At 44.1% G+C, this 20,301-nt stretch overlaps 4 protein-coding genes across 5 annotated transcripts; all 4 read left to right on the forward strand.

Moving 5' to 3' along the window:
* Positions 1-972: 972 nt before the first annotated feature.
* Positions 973-5,578, forward strand: LOC109521648 (ectonucleoside triphosphate diphosphohydrolase 2). The gene is made up of 9 exons (XM_019879628.1): positions 973-1,624; positions 1,848-1,965; positions 2,135-2,285; positions 2,836-2,995; positions 3,621-3,848; positions 4,080-4,349; positions 4,446-4,565; positions 4,933-5,067; positions 5,170-5,578. Exons 1-9 carry the CDS (start codon positions 1,508-1,510, stop codon positions 5,383-5,385), a joined length of 1,515 nt encoding a protein of 504 aa, XP_019735187.1. The 5' UTR covers positions 973-1,507; the 3' UTR covers positions 5,386-5,578.
* A 521-nt stretch (positions 5,579-6,099) lies between these two features.
* phpt1 (phosphohistidine phosphatase 1) lies at positions 6,100-7,126 on the forward strand. Its single transcript, XM_019879654.1, has 3 exons — positions 6,100-6,442; positions 6,578-6,705; positions 6,794-7,126. The coding sequence occupies exons 1-3, from the start codon at positions 6,277-6,279 to the stop codon at positions 6,884-6,886; spliced, it is 387 nt and encodes a 128-aa protein (XP_019735213.1). The 5' UTR covers positions 6,100-6,276; the 3' UTR covers positions 6,887-7,126.
* Positions 7,127-7,298: 172 nt separating this feature from the next.
* On the forward strand, positions 7,299-8,125 carry LOC109521667 (14 kDa phosphohistidine phosphatase-like). The gene is made up of 2 exons (XM_019879655.1): positions 7,299-7,465; positions 7,554-8,125. The coding sequence occupies exons 1-2, from the start codon at positions 7,319-7,321 to the stop codon at positions 7,644-7,646; spliced, it is 240 nt and encodes a 79-aa protein (XP_019735214.1). The 5' UTR covers positions 7,299-7,318; the 3' UTR covers positions 7,647-8,125.
* An 829-nt stretch (positions 8,126-8,954) lies between these two features.
* mamdc4 (MAM domain containing 4) lies at positions 8,955-18,675 on the forward strand. 2 transcript variants are annotated; one of them, XM_019879657.1, is made up of 29 exons: positions 8,955-9,512; positions 10,347-10,430; positions 10,504-10,665; positions 10,779-10,904; positions 11,017-11,250; positions 11,417-11,542; positions 12,111-12,260; positions 12,386-12,489; positions 12,592-12,747; positions 12,900-12,990; positions 13,107-13,220; positions 13,648-13,740; positions 13,827-13,964; positions 14,075-14,214; positions 14,432-14,540; positions 14,632-14,736; positions 14,833-14,967; positions 15,156-15,283; positions 15,380-15,596; positions 15,820-15,957; positions 16,026-16,153; positions 16,331-16,421; positions 16,567-16,716; positions 16,836-16,961; positions 17,219-17,343; positions 17,422-17,527; positions 17,607-17,806; positions 17,913-17,978; positions 18,058-18,675. In XM_019879657.1, the coding sequence occupies exons 1-29, from the start codon at positions 9,440-9,442 to the stop codon at positions 18,085-18,087; spliced, it is 3,645 nt and encodes a 1,214-aa protein (XP_019735216.1). In that variant the 5' UTR covers positions 8,955-9,439; the 3' UTR covers positions 18,088-18,675. The 2 variants fall into 2 exon arrangements, with proteins under 2 accessions (XP_019735216.1, XP_019735215.1); XM_019879656.1 differs by having other exon boundaries at positions 14,075-14,210; positions 14,428-14,540.
* The last annotated feature ends 1,626 nt before the right edge of the window (positions 18,676-20,301 follow it).

A 20,301-nucleotide genomic window follows, 5' to 3' on the forward strand; every position in this document is an offset into this window, starting at 1 on the left:
CACAATCACATGGTGCCAAACATGCCGTATTCCTTTGAACAATTTGCTCTGGCCTGCATGCTGACATGTTATTACCGCTGCCATCGCATTTCTGTTTTGTTTTGTTTTTTCGTCTAGACTTGCATTGTTATTGTGGAAGCACTTCGATCAAAGGAAATAGAATTAATTAATAGAGTTTGTTTTCGAGTGCATAAGGATTTGGGGAAACTGTATAGCGTGCTTGTGTTATGAGCGCCGCTGAGAATGTCTTTTACTTATTTAGTCACACGCACGAGCACACGGACACACACTCACGCACACACGCATTGTACTTTACGGGCATGCACACGGGCTTAGTATACAGCGGGATCGCTTTGGTTTCTTATCTTAAGTCATTGAAACATTTTGTTAACAGGACTGTAAATAAAATTGTACTTGCAAGTCCCCAAATCATGTTTTTAAATGATTCATCACCTGCATCTATAAATACTGTAAGTTTCATTCTTCAGCCATCTGTGGTCTGCCTTTTATCCTGTTCGGGAAGCCAGTCCCATCTAACTTTCCGCATGAGGTGGGGTAGTAGTAGTTGTCAGTTGCAAAGAAATTGGTGACCCCTGGTATAGATAATCAGAAAGCTCTGCAGAAGCATGATAACGATCCGGAACATTTGAATCAGCTATGTTGGAGGACGGAGACGTCTGAAACATACAGGAAAAAGGCCCTCGAGGACTCGCAGCCAGATTATTCAGACCTCTGTCTTTAATCTCCAGCCATCACGGAAGTATGGCACTGACAAAGTCTGTCGTCGCATGCAAATGGACAGAATGAAATTGCACTCCCTGTGCAAAACAACAACAAAAAAATCCACTTTTGAATGGGTGTTGTGTGAGCTGTTTGAGTGTAGTTGTGCAGATAATGAAAAGGCTATTGAGTAAATTCAATGGCCTTTTCATTAGTTTGGGTTCCAATAAACTCCAATATAGTTGAGATTTTGCTGTAAAACTGCACCAAGACCAGTTTAGTCGTCTGCGGAAAACTTCACTTCCTAGGTTAAGGTTCCATTCAAAAGAGGATGCTATTTGCAAGCCAGTTGAGGGGCTGCACCCATTGACATGCAAATACAAGACAAAAACAACAAGCAGCCCTGCAGTTCCTCAGTCCAGTCACCTACAATGTGGATCCCTGCCAGCCCGAGACATCCATTGTTTTCATCCCTTGAGTGACTTAACTGTGCGCTTTGGGCTCTCAGACCAAGAAAACGTGGATTTGCGACTTGATCCAAGCAACAAATGAGCACGAGGCTTCGCTTCACACATCAACTGGGGCTCCAAGTCCAAACATTGCTCCTTGGGCAGAACGAGTAGCCTTGGAGCTTCGACGTGGGGAGGATCGTAAGTCCAACAATGCTAAATGTTGCTTTCTGCAGTGGGATGTAAACAGGGCGAGCAGGAGTTAGAGCGACTTATCCAACTCGAGGCGCTCACATAGCGCATTACAGTCATCCGGCGATCCTCGTTTTGCCTCGGTCATGGCTCAGTGTGCGGCTCATCCTGCCGTCCTCTTCATTCTGCTGGTGCTCGGTCTGGCCGCAGTCCTGCTTCTCACTGTGCCGAGCGAAGACATCCCCGTGGCGCCCGGCTTTATGGTAAGGTCGGCCCCGCGGGTTATTATTGGATGTGTGATAGTGTGAGGTTGGTTCACATGTAACCAAAGACCATAGGAGGCGAGGTTCCCCAGAAGAATCTCTGACGCTGGACATGTGATTTTTTTATTCAGATCCACATATTTTAAATGATAGTCTTATATTCTCGATGCATGACAATTGCGAGTTTATGTATTCATCTTTAATTTGTTCCCTAATCTTGTAGTATGGAATCGTTTTGGATGCCGGATCCTCACACACATCCTTATTTGTATATAAGTGGCCGGCAGACAAGCAAAATGGCACCGGTGTGGTCACCCAACACAGTGAATGCCATGCAACGGGTAAGTTGAAATGGATTCTCTCACTTCATCTGTTTTCGAAGTACAGTATTTGCATTGCATTTTAATTTTGTTACGCTTCTTATAATCTATAAACAGCCATTGTGGAGGTGAATCGACATGCTCAAATCACAAAATGAGTCATGTCACGAAGTGCTGATCTCTCTTTCAGGTGGTGGGATCTCCAGCTATGCGGGCCAACAGGGAGTGGTCGGGCAGAGCTTGGAGGTGTGTCTCGATCAGGCAGTGCACGACGTCCCTGCACACAGACACAAGGTCACACCCGTGTACTTGGGGGCCACAGCTGGCATGCGGCTTCTGCGGTGAGTCAGTGTGGGTGGTGATCTGTGCGGGTTTGGATGGAATTTTGCAAATCTGTGTCTTCATATTCTAGACCATCCATCTTTTTTTCCGGCTAGTCCGGTCTTCCTCCCGCATTACAAAAACATGCATGTTGGCTTGAGTTAGGACTGTGAAAGTGAGTGTGAATGGTTGTTTGTTTGTAAGTGCCCTGCAATTGGCTGGCGACTAGCTCTGGGTCTACTCGCCCTCAGTCATCTGAGATAGGCTGCAGTACACCGCGATCTTAGTGAGGATAAGCAATGTTCTCCCCATGCCTGTGTGGGTCTTCTGTGGGTTTCGTCCCACATTGCAAAAACATGCGTGGTTGCAGGTTCCTCCTACATTCCAATAAGGGAACATTTAAGTTGATTGAAGACTCTTAAATGTTCTTTGTTGTGAATGCGGGAGTGAACCATTGTTTGACTGTATGTGCTTTGTGATTGGCTGGCACCCAAAAGTGAATCGTATTAGATTGTTCGGTGGAAATGTTAGATACGATATGTTAACGTTTTGTTTTTTTCAACCTCCTAGCATTTCCAGTCCACAGCATTCAGCTCAAATTCTGCAAGAAGTTGGCCGTAAAATCCAGTCATACCCTTTCAGCTACCAGGGGGCCACCATTCTGTCCGGTCAAGAGGAGGGAGCATACGGTTGGGTCACTGTCAACTACCTCTTAGAGAATTTCATCAAGGTATGGGTACACTCATTAGGAATTCAACTGATTCTGGTAACTGAAAAAGTTCTGCGGCAGCAAGGCCTTTATTTCATGAAGACATTGGAGCGGTAGACTATCAATTACTCTTTTTCAAAGCACTGTGTCATCTGCATACAAGTGGGAGGATATTCCATGTTTCTTGTTGGAGGAGCAAAAGAGTAAAGTTTAAAAAAAAATGGGAAAAGTAAAAGGATCTACAATTGAGCCCTGTGGGACACCAAAAGTGAATAGAGCTGAGGAAGTGAGTGGCCAAGGCTGAGATAGATGGTTCTGTGTATGATCTGCGTTACTCCAGTGCTTTGCCTCTGATGCCCACTCACTGCTCCAGGCGGGATACCAGCAACAAACAAGTACTGGCACCAGCTCAGTCTGGAAGGGGTACTAGTGGCTTATAACTGGCTAGGTATATACCGTCTGAATTGGCTACACAAGGATTTTTAAAGATCCAAATTAATTAAGAGGAAATAAAAGACCGACTATGTCTGCGTTGGTGGTCAATGGTTAGTTGTAAAAATTGATCAGTGTTTGAGACAAAATTGACACTTTTTAGACAAAGGACAGTACAACGGTGCCTCATTGTTCTACTGTAATTCCCTTCTAGTATGGCTTTGTAGGGCAGTGGCTCAGCTCGGAGAGGCCCACAGTCGGGGCCCTCGATTTCGGCGGTGCATCCACCCAGATAACATTTGTGACTCAAGAGCAAGTGGAGGATGAGAAGGACATGATGAAGCTACGTCTGTATGGTCAGGAGTATTCTCTGTACACACACAGCTTCCTATGCTACGGACAGGATCAGGTCCTCAAGAGGCTGCTGGCCCACATTGTCAAGGTACTTGACTTAACTTTGGCTTGATTGTAAGCAAAATATTGCACATACTTTCAATTAAAAGTTACAAAAAAATCTTTGTGTTATATCCATCTGCATAAATATCCCATGTTACAATGTGAGAAATGAAGGTGTTATTTTTTACGTATTTATTTTTTGCTATGTAAAGTCTTTGGAGAAGGCATCCGTAAAGTCATCCGTCCATCTCTCTCTCTCTCTCTCTCTCTCTCTCAGTCTCAGGGTCATTCAGTATCAATCACTCACCCATGCCATCCTACAGATTCTTCCGTAAAAATACATCTGGACAGCATATTCAACTCTCCATGTACAGCCAAGTACAAACCGAGCACCTATGAAGTGCAAGGCTCTTTGCTCATACACGGCAGCGGACAATATGAGCAATGTGTGGGCAATGTTTCCGAGATCTTCTCCTTCGACAGCTGCCCCTTCTCTCACTGCTCCTTCGATAACGTCTTTCAGCCCAACGTGACCGGCAGCTTTATGGTATGAATGGTAACATTGGGCTCTTGGAAACATTGACTTTATTTTGCTGTACACTCTCATTGCATGTGCAGTTATTGCGCTTGTCTGCTTAAACAGGCATTTTCGGCCTTTTTCTACATTCACGCCTTCCTGCGGCGCATCACTGGCATCACAGTGAGCACTCCCGCACAAATGGAGGAAGCTGCTCAAACAGTGTGCAAGATGAGTTTTGCTCAGGTAAGTGTCACATGTTTCATTTGTGGTTCAGGGTTTCTTGGAATAATCTCTCATTTATTATATGTCTGCACATGTTTGGAAGAATTTTACAATAACTAATGCATTCTAGATTATAGGGGATGGACAAATCCTATCAGAGAAAGTATGTTTCACATATATTAAAAAAAAAGTAACATCACAAAGTCAACAATCAACCACGTATATGTAATATTTTATTCTTATTCAGAGGGACGGACAATACACCAAAGTATTAGTCATTCAATATATAATTTCAAATGGTTGATTGACCCCTCAAAGGACAATAAATCATAATATTAATTGTACATTAACACACTAGCGCCTTTTTTTTTTTTTACACAATATTTAGATGCTGGCTCTTGCTCCAGACCAAGCGTCTCGCCTGAGGGATTATTGTGCCTCGTCCGTGTTTGTCAAGGTTCTCCTTCTCAAAGGATACCGCTTTGATGAAAAGTCATTCTCACGCATTTCTTTCAAGAAGAAGGTGAAAGCTTTGGCATCTTTGAACAGTCAGGCGTTTTCCTCTCTGCTCTTATGAAAATGAAGGTGCCTGTTCCAATCACAATTATTTTATTTTATCCTGCAGGCTGGCGATGCCTCCGTTGGGTGGGCTCTGGGCTACATGTTGAGTCTGAGTAATTTGCTGCCATCAGAAAAAGTTCGAACATGGAAGGCATTGGCACCGGGAATATGGGAAAGCCTTACAGTTCTTTTTGTGCTGCTCTCGGTTACCGTCTTGGTCTTCATCGCACTTCGAGCCCGTGAGTGGAAAAAGAGAGGACTCAGTGACCGAGCTCTCTAGACTTTCAATGACACGCGGTACAGTCAGAAAGCAAGTAGACTGTGGTACAGTTTGCACGGTATCACCCTGGATTTAAATCTGAACATGATTTTACAGGACCTCAAACTTGCTTGCAAAGTGACTTCTGATGTCTCACACCGCAAACATTTGACTGTAATTTTGTATACATAAAGCCTCTGGTGGACCAAACACACAAAGTAGAATATGTCTTGAAACTGTTTGATTTAATGTCTGGAGTACATAAACAACACAATTATTAATATGTTTTGAAATCTTAAGACCACAATGGTTCAGGAATATATTACCCATTTCTTTTTAGATTAACTCAATTGTATGTTTTTTGCAGAAATTTTGCAATTATGGTGACAATGTGGTTGCTATCTTGATCGCTGTTTTAAATATTTCACTAAAAGTACATTTACATGCATCCTACACTTCCGCCATCACTGTAAAGAACGAAAGAGAAAACAGTATACTGAAATATGTAGTCACGTTCGCGTGTATAAAGGAAGTGGCTGTCCTGGCTCCGTTTCTTTCATAATAAAAGTTACAAATTACGATGTCAATATTTTTCTTCGTATATTTGCTGTTAATTACTATTTATTTTTGATTTCCAAAAGCTAAAATAAAAACAGAATTGTCATTCCATCCCAATAGCCTGCCAAATTGATAGAACAGAGGAAGCCAGTCAGTCAATATATTGTTTTGAAAACGGTGAACCAGAAGTAGTTTGAATATACGGAAGTAACCTGCTGCAAAACACTGAAGTTTGTAGTCATGCATGGAATCGCAATACATTAGATTTGCACCAGCCAAACAGATTTTGCACTTCTAATAGGAACCCCTAGTTTGCTAATTTACTTGCCCCCGTGGCTGTCAAGTTGTGCGGACATGTGCACACAAACGAAAGCTGCTGCCCGCATGGTAAATATCCCGCAGGCAGACATCGATGCCTCCGGTGTGTTCAAATACGTCCTCATCAGAGTCCACAGCAAAGAGAAAGGAGACGACACAGAAGTAGACATAGTCCGTGGATATGGCTGGGCCGAGTACCACGGTGAGTGCTGCTAATGTGTGACGAAAATATATCCAGACCCCACAAACTGATCATCCCGCACATGAACCGCCATCTATTGATGATCTTTTTTTTTTTTGTACAATACACATCATCACATGAAATTGTACATGTCAGCGGAAATCTACGATAAGGTTTCTGAGGAATTGGAAAAGGATGGACTCTTGGACTGCGAATGTGTCGGAGGGGGAAGGATCAGACATGATGCCCAAGCGAAGAAGATCCATGTTTACGGTTACTCGATGGTGAGTGTTCAATTCAGCCCCCTCGCAAGTCCTGACAGTGTACTTCCCAAGGGCTAGTGACAGTGTCTGTGTTGTTTTTCCTTTACAGGGGTTCGGAAGAGCAAACCACGCAATAACCACTGAGAAACTCAAGATTCAGTACCCGGATTATGAGGTGACCTGGGATAACGAAGGATACTGATAAGAACCATCGCAAAAATATAATGGACACCAGAATCAAAGACCATATTCATCATGAACTTTTCGGTACCACATTTACATCCTGATGCTATTATGTCTAAAGTCACTAATTATTTCTATGGTTTCACTTCTCACCTTTTTTACCACATGGTGGCAGTGGTGACTTGTGACTTGACGTGCTAGGTTGAAAAGGTCAAATTAGGCAAGAAATGATTTCAATAAATACTACTTGTGTAATTTGTCAGAATCCGTTTTATTGCCAGTGGCAGTTTTGTCCGTTTTTACAGCTTCAGTGTGGACTTATAGTTAAATATCGGTGAGTGCTGCTAATGTGTGACGAAAAAATATCCAGACCCCCAAAACTGTTAACCCCCCCAATAAACCCCCATTTTTTGATGATTTTTTTTTTTTTTTGTACAATACACATCATCACATGAAATTGTACATGTCAGCGGAAATCTACGATAAGGTTTCTGAGGAATTGGAAAAGGATGGACTCTTGGACTGCGAATGTGTCGGAGGGGGAAGGATCAGACATGATGCCCAAGCGAAGAAGATCCATGTTTACGGTTACTCGATGGTGAGTGTTCAATTCAGCCCCCTCGCAAGTCCTGACAGTGTACTTCCCAAGGGCTAGTGACAGTGTCTGTGTTGTTTTTCCTTTACAGGGGTTCGGAAGAGCAAACCACGCAATAACCACTGAGAAACTCAAGATTCAGTACCCGGATTATGAGGTGACCTGGGATAACGAAGGATACTGATAAGAACCATCGCAAAAATATAATGGACACCAGAATCAAAGACCATATTCATCATGAACTTTTCGGTACCACATTTACATCCTGATGCTATTATGTCTAAAGTCACTAATTATTTCTATGGTTTCACTTCTCACCTTTTTTACCACATGGTGGCAGTGGTGACTTGTGACTTGACGTGCTAGGTTGAAAAGGTCAAATTAGGCAAGAAATGATTTCAATAAATACTACTTGTGTAATTTGTCAGAATCCGTTTTATTGCCAGTGGCAGTTTTGTCCGTTTTTACAGCTTCAGTGTGGACTTATAGTTAAATATATTAAACATTGTTATATCCATACCTCAGTGATAACCTTCACTCACATAGATTTTTATTTTAATTTTTGTTTTTGAGTTTTGGATCTCGTTGTTTGGCACTCATGCATACCTAATGTTATGGACTCTTGAGTTCATATCGAATAAATGTACACGCCATGCAAAATCACTGTTTCTTATGATTGATTATAAAGTTAGGTGTGGATGTATTGTATAATGTCAGCGCTTATGAGATTTGACAAGTATAAACCTTCACCCTGGACTACGGTCTGCTGGAAATGCCTAAAGAACAATATCTCCTCTTTTATAATCTGTTCAGTTGACTCCACAGTTTCATAATAAATTATGTTGCCAAGACTGGTTTGGCAACACCTACAGGAATCAAGCCTTCACACACACACACACGCACGGTTAGTGGTGCTTGTGTAAGTCCGTTGATCATATAATATTTTATTCATTTCATATTTAATACTGTATATGTACTTTTGCACCCGTGTAGGACTTTTCGGCAAAAAGGTATCAGGCACCTGCAAGAAAATGCCACAATCCCAAAAAATTCAAGAACTGATGGAAAAAAAAGTAATTAACATCTATCAGTCTGGGGAAGCGTACAAAGGCATTCCGAAAGCTTTAGGACTCCTGCAAACCATGGTGAGAGCCTTTATCCACAAATGAAGAAAACATGAAGCAGTGGTGAACAGCAGATCTAAAAAAAACAAACAAACAAAAAAAAAAACTACCCCCCAAAACACAATGCCAACTCATCTAGGAGGTCAGTCTTCATTCCGCAACAATAATGAGGAAACTGGGCACAAATGACATCCACGTCAGGTTTCAAGGTGAAAACTATGGCTGACCAAGAAGAACAAAAAGAAAAACAAAAACACATGAAGGATTGCCAAGACTTGGGAGGATATTCTATGGACCGATGAGACTTGGGTGTAACTTCGTTGAAGGTGTGTGCCTCGTTATATGTGGTGCAAATGTAAGACAGTCAAACATGGTGGTGATCGTGTGATGGACTGGGGCTGTTCTGGTACTTCAGAACCTGGATGACTTGCTGTGATTGAAGGAACCATGTCAATCATGAGCCAACCACTCATAAGATTTAGGAGGCAAGCACTTTTTCACATAGGGCCAGGGCTGGAAGAGATAATATGGGTCCCCACTCCGCATGGGCTCACCACCTTCATACATAGTCCATGCTTGAAAAATAATGGTTGAAGAAAATTCAGCAATACCCGACATTAACTGGAGATTTTTGCCCATGAGACATCTGGAGAAGTTGTGATCACAAATGTGTATGTGCCGCCTGTGAAATCTTGGCACGTTCATTTGTCAGTGTGCCCTAATACGCCGTTTATGATAGAGTTGCATGGCGGGAGAACTTAAAGTCCACTTCTTATCTTTAAGGAAGGAACATAATAAGAAAGAGACACAAGTCAGCTTCGGGAGACGTCAATCAGAACCCTGAGCTGCCAAGATGTGGTGGAAGGGGAGAAGGATTGTACAAATCAGAACCTCAGCCCTCATCTTGGCTTTCATTCTGCACTTTGGTAAGTCAAGTAAGCCAAATGCTTCAGAAAGTCTATTTTTATGAGTTTCATTCGCGCAAATGAAATACAGTGTTGAGTTTTTTGTCAAGATCAAATCATTCGTTCTCAATCAAAGTGTTTATCTTGGGGCTCATTATCATCCTTAAAGGGACATTGGCCGATATTTGTATAGTTTTAGTAGTGTACTTATACTAAACTATATTCATATTTTTCTGCTATCGCAATGTAAACTATAGCTATGATCAATATGATAAACAGGCCTCTTCATGATGTGGTTATATTCTACTGCAATTCAAAGTTATTTATGCATCGATGTCATATCTCTGCGTCAGCAAAACGAATGTGATTTATTTGTAAAGAACTATTCTATGCTATTCAAGATGGAAACGCACAAACATATCATCGATGCAACTCTAAATTATGTTGCAGCCGTTACATAGGAGTAAAAAAACAAAAAGGTGCTGACGATAGAGACGGTGTTTTTGTCCAACGTGCTCTCCGACAATTCTGATTTAGAGACCTTTGGATGGACAATTGGCATTTTGCCCGCATTAACCGGATTACTTTCCCTGTGGCCTTTGAGCCCGCTGCAAAGAACTGTGCCATAAATTGTGACAGTCATGAAATCAGATAAGACCCGGCTGAATGAATGAAGCAGAACGCAAAGGCACTGTTGATTTTCCAAAACAAAGCAACTCCTTGAGTAAAATATATCATAGCATTGACCCTGGAAGGTAATTTGAACCATTCAAACTTTGGTAAAGCGACTGTCCGATTGTCAGCATCCGCTGCAGAGCCGGTTGAATGAATGCTTTCCTCTTGCTTTTTCCCCAGCTGCCTCTCATCCATGCCTCAGCCCTGAGAGGAGATGCGACTTTGTGTGTGACTGTTTGGATTGCGATGATGAACAAGACTGCGGTACGGTTCCTGTCCCCGAAATGACTCCTAAAGTAACAATATTGACGGAGTAAGTCTGTGTATTCCTTCCAAGGCTACAGCGGGAAGGGATTCCGGTGTGACTTTGAGGACTCAGGAATATGCGGATGGAAGGACCAGTCCTTGAATGCAGCATACAGGTGGGAACGACGTCAGAGAGGTGACACGCTGACGGGAAGCGGGCCGTCCTCTGACTTTACCACTGGAACTGCCTCGGGTATGGATGACATCAATGTCACTTCAAAAAAGCATCTGCAATAACACGGCGTTGTATGGGCTATCATAAATGTTTTGTGCGGGTGAACGATTTAATGTGCACTTTTCGTCCAGGTTGGTTTATGGGTGTGACAGAGGTCAAGTCCCAAGGTGTCAAAACCGCAGTCCTTGTGTCACCAAAGATGCAAGAGTCCTCGCCGACATGTCGCCTTCGTCTCAGATATTTCCTGTGGGATTCAGGTAAGCAAACGGTAGCTCTCTCAAAGCCGTCGACGTTTTCAATCGCGGTGCGTTGCGACGGGGCGCGATAGGACAACGTCACAGCTCCGGTACGAATGTGACATCGCCGCAGGTCAAACAGGCCTCGGCTCCTCTCCGCTCTTGGCATCTGTCGTCCAGCAGGACACGGAAACGGCCGTCGTGTGGCGGCCCGAAGCCACCAGCTTCCGAGGATGGAGGGAGGCCACCGTCTTTCTGGGCCGCATCGCCGCACCCTTTCAGATCCATCTTTACTCAAACCGCCTCGAGGGGCGGAGAGGAGATGTTGCCGTGGACCAGCTGGAGTTTCTGGACTGCGCTTTGCCCTGTGAGCACCCCCAATTAAATCGCTTTCTTCTTAGCGATACTGTCGTCCAATATAAAATGGCCACCCTTTCGATTGTTCTCTCTGGGCGGGGCTACTCCGGCTTCACACCACACCGCAAAAATCCACAAAGAAATGTTTCTTGTTTCACGCTCTTTTACTTCTTCAGTGCCACTACCTGGCAAAGAGTGTCCAGCCGAAATGCTGGCGTGTAAGCGCGGCGGCTGCGTCGCCCAACGTCAAGTATGCGATGGCACCGATGACTGTGGCGACTGGACCGATGAGGAGAACTGCGGTGCGTAAACACAAGCAAAAGGACATCACAAAGGGACAGAAGAGCACTCCAATAGCGAGTGTCAGCTCAAAAGAAACGAGTCTCCTGCCTTTGCCTTTTACGATGTCAATGTTAAAGCTTCTTGATATTATTTGTAATTATCTAGTCGTTACAACATGCTTATAATTGTGATTGAAGTTTGCAGAAATATCTGCGGTATCATACTGAGTGATCATGACAGTAAAGCGCGGACGATAAAGAACTGAAAATATAACCGCATAGGATTAAACAAGAACAACACGCCGGAATGCCGATTCCGGGAACTCTGTTTGTGTTGACTTTTCATGATTGACTTGAACTTTTTTAATCATATCTGCACACAGTATGAATATCTCGGTTAGTGTCAATCAACACAAATAGATCAGCAGTTCAAATAGAGTGCGTAACTGTGTGTGTGTGTGTGTGTGTGTGTGTGTGTGTGTGTGTGTGTGTGTGTGTGTGTGTGTGTGTGTGTGTGTGTGTGTGTGTGCGCGCAGTGTGTGTGTGTGTGTGTGTGTGTGTGTGTGTGTGTGTGTGTGTGCGCGCGCAGAGGGATATCGGCGCTGTGACTTTGAGAATGATGTGTGCGATTGGGACCTCAGGTCATTGTCCAATCTAAAATGGGTACGGACCAGTCAGGAAAACATCTCAGATCCTTTGAAAGGACCAGGACGGGATCATTCCAACAACAGCGTATCGGGTACGACCAATTATAATTCATGATTCAACCACGTTTTTGCAGCACAATGTGATGCGCTAAGTTCAACTGAATGCAAATGTATTTTAAATCTACTCAAGTTATGCTGAAGCTGGTGTGTCTGGCAGGTCACTTCTTGTATGTCACTGTTCCCGACGGCGGGCTCCGAAAGGATTGGGCTGCGTTCCAAAGTCCTCCCCTAGAACCCACCACTAGTACTCATCCGTGCAAGGCAAGCACACATATTTTCTTCAGTTACTTTTTTTTTGGGAGGGTGAGCTTACTATTTACGTTTGCGTGATTTGAGCCGCGTCCGTTCCACTTCCTGCTGTAGATGGTCATGTACACACACCAGTTTGGGCCGAGGTCTGGCGGACTGACGGTGCTGGTGGCTGATAAGAGCATCTCGGCAGCGTGGAAGCGGGGCGGAGCTCTGGGTGATGTTTGGGTCAAGGCTGAAGTGGAAATTGTCAATAACTCCACTTTTCAAGTGAGTGTTGATCCTGGAACCCACACACACTTTTTTGATGCAAGGCCGCCGCACCTTGGGAATTAACATTTGTAGATAAACTGTGTCATATGTATTTTTTCTTTCATGAGAACTGTTCTTCAACATTGACATTTTTTCCTCTCATCTTCAAGATTCTGATCATGGCGGCTGTCAGGGAACTTGCATATGGAGGTGTCGCTGTCGACAACATCGTGTTGTCCCCCGAATGCCGCCGATCAAATGGTAACAGTGACAAATCGTCGTTTTTTTTATGGGTCTACGCAATCAAATCGGACGAAGAAACATCCTCGTTTTGTTGAAGGCGTCCGCAGTGATGTGACGCTACTTTGTTTTATCAGACAGTATGTGGTTGGAAAAATTCCCGAAATCTCCCAAGGACCCTTGCACCGTGCCTGAAAAGATGTGTGACTTTGAAAGCGACTGCGAGGGAGCAGAGGATGAAGCCGCGTGCGGTGAGTTTATGAAACTTGTTTGCTCGCATGTACCTGTATCAACTGGTCGTATCACACGCAATGCTTTGCTCTCCAACAAACTTTCCCTTGAACAGGAATGGTTATGCGTCATCTTATTGCATAAACCTGGTGTGCAGATAATTAAGTCCACACCCATGGGATTCTTTGATTCTTTTTTTTTTCTCTCATCGAAAAGAATCAATAATGCAATCCACGGGAGCCTCGTGCTAAACATGTCTGATCTCACATTTCTGAGGTTTGAATATCCACCACAGCCTTCCTGCTACATTTCCAAAAACATTTTTGATTAATTAGATTTTCCCAAGCTTGTCACCGTGAATTGGTGGTTTTGATCTGTACTAACAAAATGGAAAACGTAATCCATATCCGTCCAATTAGCATTCTAATATGATTGTCTGCGTCACAGGGGACTTCTCATACAGTAAAGGCAGCTCAGGCTGGACAGACACAAGCATTGGGAGTCAAGGTTGGGTGCTTCACCAAAATTCTACAGCAAAAGGTACAGATGGTCACCAATAGTTGGTTTATTCACATTTTTTACATGAAACAACTAAACTTATAAACACATGTTTATGTTTTTGGCAGAAGAGTACTTATATGTGGCTGAGGCCCCGGGCCAGCAGCTGACTGAGGCACAGACGCGGACGCCTCTCCTGGGCCCATCTGGCCCTGCTTGCACCTTACAATTTGATTTTGCACTCACTGGAAATCCAGCTCACATTGGTACGCTTAGAAATCAGTCACACAGAATTTGTTTTTGTTTTTTTTTTGTCCCCCTTCCCCTCACAGCATACATACATCAATCATTTAACTATTACATCACATGACTGCAGGTGAGCTGTCAGTCAGGGTGATCGACAGCATGTTGGGTGTGCAGCCTAAACTGTGGGAGTTCAGTGGCAAGACCGGAACAGAGGAGGCAGCGTGGCAACCGGCACAAGTTGCCATCGGAGCCAGGAAACATCGCTTTCAAGTGCGTGTTTTTACGTGTGATGGTGACAAATGAAAATAGATCCCCGACTTCCAAAAAGTTCAGGATACTTGGCTTTCGAGTGAAGTATCTGAATGCATTGTAACCCCAATAGATGAATTTATTTGACCTCCGTTCAATTGAGACTACGTATGAGAAAAGCCGGAATTGGTTGAAAGACTTTTCACCTTGGCTCATCTTCATCTCCTTTCTCCACCAGTTGGCATTTGAATCTCGCGCGGTGAAACTGGGTCCATCCGCCAAGATTCAAGTAAAAAACGTTCACTTCACGGGTTGCCATGCCAACTATTTTCCCTCTTCTTCAACAGGTAACTTTTATTATTCAAAGACCCAAACATATTGCTCCATAACACATTTTTGCTGCAATTCTTGGCTTTGTTTTGCATGGTTATCGGGAAGCACTGACATGTAACTTTGAGGATGGGCCGTGTGGGTGGCACCAGGACAACAGTGACAACTTTGACTGGACACTGGTTGATGGAATGGACCACACCATCGGGTTTGGTACGCTCATTTAACGGCGCGAGATGACGAAACTGTTTTTTTTTTAGAAAGCTTTCTCTTCCCAAGTGCGCATTCATAGAATGCCTCTTTTGATAGGTAAAAGTTTTGTCGTGGACATGTGGAGTTCCTCACTGCGTGGTGCTTTTGGACGTTTACTGTCCTTGCCACTATTACCAAGTCATACCGGCCACTGTTTGACCTTCTTCTACAAAATCTACGGGACAAACATTGGTGAGGTACTCAGCCAGGATGTCACATCCATTGACAAAGTTGTTTCACTATCAGTCGAACGGGGTGTGCGAGTTTTGCAAAGATTGCCCGGTACCTGTTTTTTGGGGGCCCATATAGCGCGTCATTCTGGGGACATGATGTTGTAAAGAGCCTCGAAATTAACTTGAATGAAATTTTCCCTCTCTTAGGGGCTCTCAATGTGAAGTTATTCGATAAAGACGGTTATGAGAAGTTGCTGTGGACCCGCAGTGGAGCTCATGGCAACATGTGGCATGAAGCTCACTGCCCAGTGCCACTCCAGTTCACCACGTATCAGGTACGCCGCAACACCAGCATATCTTGAAAAAGGATTACTCACTATAAGTCGCTTTTCCAATGACGCCACCGTCTCAAATATTTACTCTACCCACAGTTGATGTTTGAAGCTGTGCGCTCGGGTTTTGACGGCCAGGTGGCTATAGATGATGTGGCGCTGGTGGCCCATCCCTGTTCTGTGCCAAGGTTGTGTTCTTTTGAGGGCCAGCAGTGTGGCTACAGAAGTTCTGGTCAGGTTTACTGGGTCCTTAGAAACGGACACACGCCAACAGCGACAGGACCCAAAACCGATCACACACTGGAGACAGAACTGGGTAATCAAAATTAGCTTGTATATGCACGTACATCGACGTACATATTGTACATTAACTGCCACATTAGTATTTGTGGTTGCTTGGCTACATGAAGGAGTGAAAATATTGAAAATAGCAATAGTATATACTGTGTGGTGCAGTGAAGTTCAACATCGGCGGAAAGACTAACACTTAACGGAAGAAAATCAACAGTGTATGACATTCTGTTCTGTGTCTATGCTAGGTTTCTACATGATGGTTCAGACTGGAGGAAGCGTTCTTCCCGCGGGCGCTATCACCACCCTCACATCACCCGTTCGTATCGGAAAAGCTCATACCGAGTGTCTGAATTTCTGGTATCACATGGGAAGCGAGAATCCTGGTGACTCCCCCGAACGTAACAGAAGTGACAGACAGATGCAGAAACAATAGAACGCAAATTTTTTGCAGGTTCTTTGTCAGTGTATATGAAGCCAATGGAGGGTGAGAGGGTCAAGATTTTTACCGATAATCAGGACCAGGGAGATGTCTGGCGCCATGCTAATGGCAACATCTCCAGCAATCTTATGGACTGGCAGGTAGAATGTGGCGGTGTTAAAATATTTGGAAATATGTATATATGTATTTTTTAAATATTTGAATACGTTACAATTGCTAAAATATAATAATTACGGAACCCCTAAAGCTCCGTATGAATATATCCGATCATTTGTGTTACTTATATAATGCTTATGTGTTGACGTTTTGTTCTTCAGCTGCAGTTTGAGGTCATAGGAAGAGGAGGCAAAGACACTCATGTTGCGATTGATGATATTTTCCTTTCTGCTCATCCATGTGAAAATCAAGGTTGGTGGAGTTTAGCAACGGTTTCGTCAGCCTATGAGTTTTGGAGCTCTTGATTCCAGGTTTTATGAAACGGAAACTATATGGTCAGCCCGTGCTGTCTGCTTTTCATGCTACAAACTGGTGTTTGTGATGAATGTCGTCTTAGGTTCAAAGTGTAGTTTTGAGAAAGGAATGTGTACATGGAGTAACACTCAAAACATCCAGCGGGACCAACTGGATTGGGAGTTGACAAGTCATGAAAAAGAGATGCACTACTCTACCCCATCAGAAGACCACAGTCTTGGAACAGAGAAAGGTCAAGAGCGCAACCAAATATCAGACACGTTTATTTCCTCACAAATCCAAATCTGAGGAATGTCAACTGTCAGCGTGGCTCCATTTGACAATGAGCATCCTTCCATCTCCATTTTCCAGGTCACTTCCTGTTCCTTCCCAGTAGCAACCGGACAGCGACCAATCAGAAGGCTCAGCTGCTGGGCCCTCACCTGCCCCCGACGAAAGGCACTTGTCTGAAATTCTGGCTCTACAAACAATATTCAAGTAAGAATCAAGTTTTGCAAATAGTTTTCCATAAGCATGTTTTTGCTTAACCTGACTTGAACAAAAATTAGCATGTAGAAATGTTTTGCCATGAAAAATTGAAATCGTCTTTCAAGATCTGATGTTGTTTCCAACACTATTCTGAGTATGCTAATTCAGGTGGCTAATATATTCATGTAAACTGTTTGCAGTCCCGGGACTTGCTTTATAACAGGCTTTGGTTTTTGTTTTTTGTTTGTTTTTTTTTCATCTTGTAGCGGACAGCCAGCTGAAGGTATGGACACTGTCCAAAGGTCTTCTCAATGAGCAGCTGGACGTCACTGAGCTAGAGGGACCATGGAGACGTTTTGACATTGACATTGTCTCCACCGAAGAATACCAAGTTAGTCGCTCACATCGTGTAAAACGTTTTCGGCCCCGTCGTGACACTCACTGCTATCCGTTCCGCTTTTGTCGCCAGATTGTGTTTGAGGGAATCAAGGGTGCCGTTGGTGTCCTGGCCCTGGATGACATTGAGTACACCGTCGGGGTCAACTGTGCTAAAAAAGTCACTGATGGAGCTACAAGTAACGAAAAACAGGCCTATTGCAGATTTTCAGTATAAAGCCCAAGTCAGAGTCGGTTATACTGTATCTCCTGTTGCAGCATCAACCAAGCCTAGCAATGCAGGAGGGATTGCAGCATCAGTCATTGTGGTCCTCCTGCTGATTGGCACCTTGATTGCCCTCTTCATTTACTATCTGCGGACCCAAATGAGGGTCCAGGCTTTGACTGACCCGTCATCGTCATCATCTCTCGAAGATCGCGGTGGTTTCGGTAACGACAACTATGAAGCAGATCTCTCAGTAAGTTCAGGAGTGGAACCCCCAAATCGCCTCGATCTACTTAAATCGCCATCCATCCATCGTCCATCGATTTTCTTTGACTCGTTCATGTTCCCTGTATGAACAGGAAGACCACGTGAGAATTCGACCAGCACAAACTCACCCAATGGCAGCTGGGTTCAACAATGTCTCTGTGAGTGTCTCGAGCTACTAATGCGTCTTTGCAGTACAGTATATGCACTGTTCACTTGGACACGATATTGTGTGTGCAGGTCTCTTCCAGAGAGAGAGAGGCGGCGTGATAAAGGGGGAAAAATGCCCATCGGTGGCCTTGTGAAATTTAGGCGATATCACAGCAGAAGAACTGCTTGTGTCGACCTTACATCACACACGCGCACCCACCCACACATGCACGCACACACACACACACACACACACACACACACACACACACACACACACATACAAACACACTGATGACAGCAGCTCGTTGCCACTGGACCGACGGAGGTGGAGGCCCAAGTAGGGCAGGTTATGTTTTCTAGGTGGAAATCTATAGGAACTCTTTTAAAGTGAGAAAACACCTGCTTCCCTGAGCCTGAGCATTGCCTGGGATGACATAAGACAGAATGTGAAGGAAGTTGTGGACCTCAAGTTGAAAGGGCTAAAGAGTTCATAAGGTTGAGAGGTATGTTCATGGGCATCCACCCGGAAGGATCGAAAGGACGAAGCTCTTTTACAAGGGCAATTTTGAATTGATGGAGTGCCCTGCTGGGGAAAGAATAAAAGGAGGAATGATTGTCAAGATAAGAAACAGGTTTTGGAAGGATAGTTGACATGCTTCAACCTATGTAACTGATGAATCCATTAAATTGATGAGCATTGAAAAATGCTTCTGTCTTTTTTTTTTAAGGCATGACTCAAAACTAATAATTCATCCATCCATCCATTCATTTTCTGATCCGCTGATCCTCTTAAAAGTTTGCGGGGCTTGCTTGGGCCTATTCTGTCTGTCTTCGGGTAGTAGGAACTGGTCACGAGCCAATCGCAGGTTGTTTGTCTATGTGGGCCCTGCGATTGGCTGGCAACCACGGCCGTGACCCTCGTGAGGATAAGCCGATCAGGAAATGGATGGCTGGATGGATGGCTGGTTAACTGTCAAAAGGCATGACAACACAAGTAACACGCTCACTCTAAAAAAAAAAAAAAATCCTTGTTTCTTCAAGAAGGGGATGACATCATCCTGGCCCTAGCAACAGTCCGGGCTCAGTAACTCTTATCATTCAGATGAAATACATTCATTTAAAAGATGCCGGTTGTCATGGTTGCACGGAGAGCGCGTGACTGACTACATCTGCAGCCATTTGTGTCTGGCGACATGAAGCATTTAAGAGCCGGAGTGGTCAAGCAACACAAAAATTGTGCATCGTTTTTTTCTCCATCATCACCGTTTCTCAGTTTCTTTTGAATGGATCCCTCTGTGCTCATCTTCTTGCTGTACGTGATGATCGCGCACGAGCTGCTCTGTGGATGGATGCAGAACCGGAGACGAAGCGTCAAGTCCCACAATCGGGCTGGACCTCAGCTGCACCCGAGGTGTGTCTGTGTGTATGATTTGATTTGGTCAAAGTTATTAAGTTACAGTTCAGCGGCGAGAATGTGTACCGTACGCTCACAGCATAACATCGTGAGAAACTGGGTGTCCTGTATGATTGACATTGTCGGCACTCTACCCATCAGCCATCCCAAACCCAAAACCAAACTCACTCAGAAAAGAACCTAGAACCTCCTAATACCAATTTGACTTTAAAGGACAATAAGTTCAGGCACGGCGCTACACCAGGGCTAGAGGTTGCTATAGCCCTGGCCGAAATCAGCGGCATTATATTTTACATTCTAAAATAGTTTTTCTTCATTTCATAAAGTTTAAAAAACATTAAGAATGTCACAAGTCATTGGCCATGACACGCCTGATCTTTCACGGCGCACGCATGTGCCGTGACACATTGGTTGGGAATCACCGCATTATAGAATGCTAAATGTGATTTGCATGTTTTCCGCGCAGTGCCCAAGGGTGTCAAGGAGCGTGCCGGAGAGGCGACCACTCAGTCAAGAGTAGCAGGGGAGGCAGGGACCCGACCAAGTCCAGACGCATGATGAGAAAAGCCTAGAGAAAACAGTCAAGGACACACATTTTCAATGGGGTATGGAACCACTGTTACAATTTTTTTGCCCCCCTTTACAGTCCCAGCAGTACTCGAATGCACTTTGACGCAGAACACAGCACATGATTTCAGTGAGCCAATCACCAGTCATTTAGGTGCCTTGCTACATTTTTTGGTGAGCTGAGCAAATTTATCCGACATTTATGCTTCCAAGATTTGTGGTTCAGAATTTAAAACTGTCACCAAACTGCCTGGAAAACGATCTTGTTTTGTTTCTCACCGACCTCCAAGAAAAATAATGGCCACATCCAGCACTTTCTAAGATCATTTACCAGCTGAAAACTGGCAAAA

Source organism: Hippocampus comes, unplaced genomic scaffold, assembly GCF_001891065.2.
Source record: "Hippocampus comes isolate QL1 unplaced genomic scaffold, H_comes_QL1_v1.1 scaffold183, whole genome shotgun sequence".
NCBI lineage: Eukaryota > Metazoa > Chordata > Actinopteri > Syngnathiformes > Syngnathidae > Hippocampus > Hippocampus comes.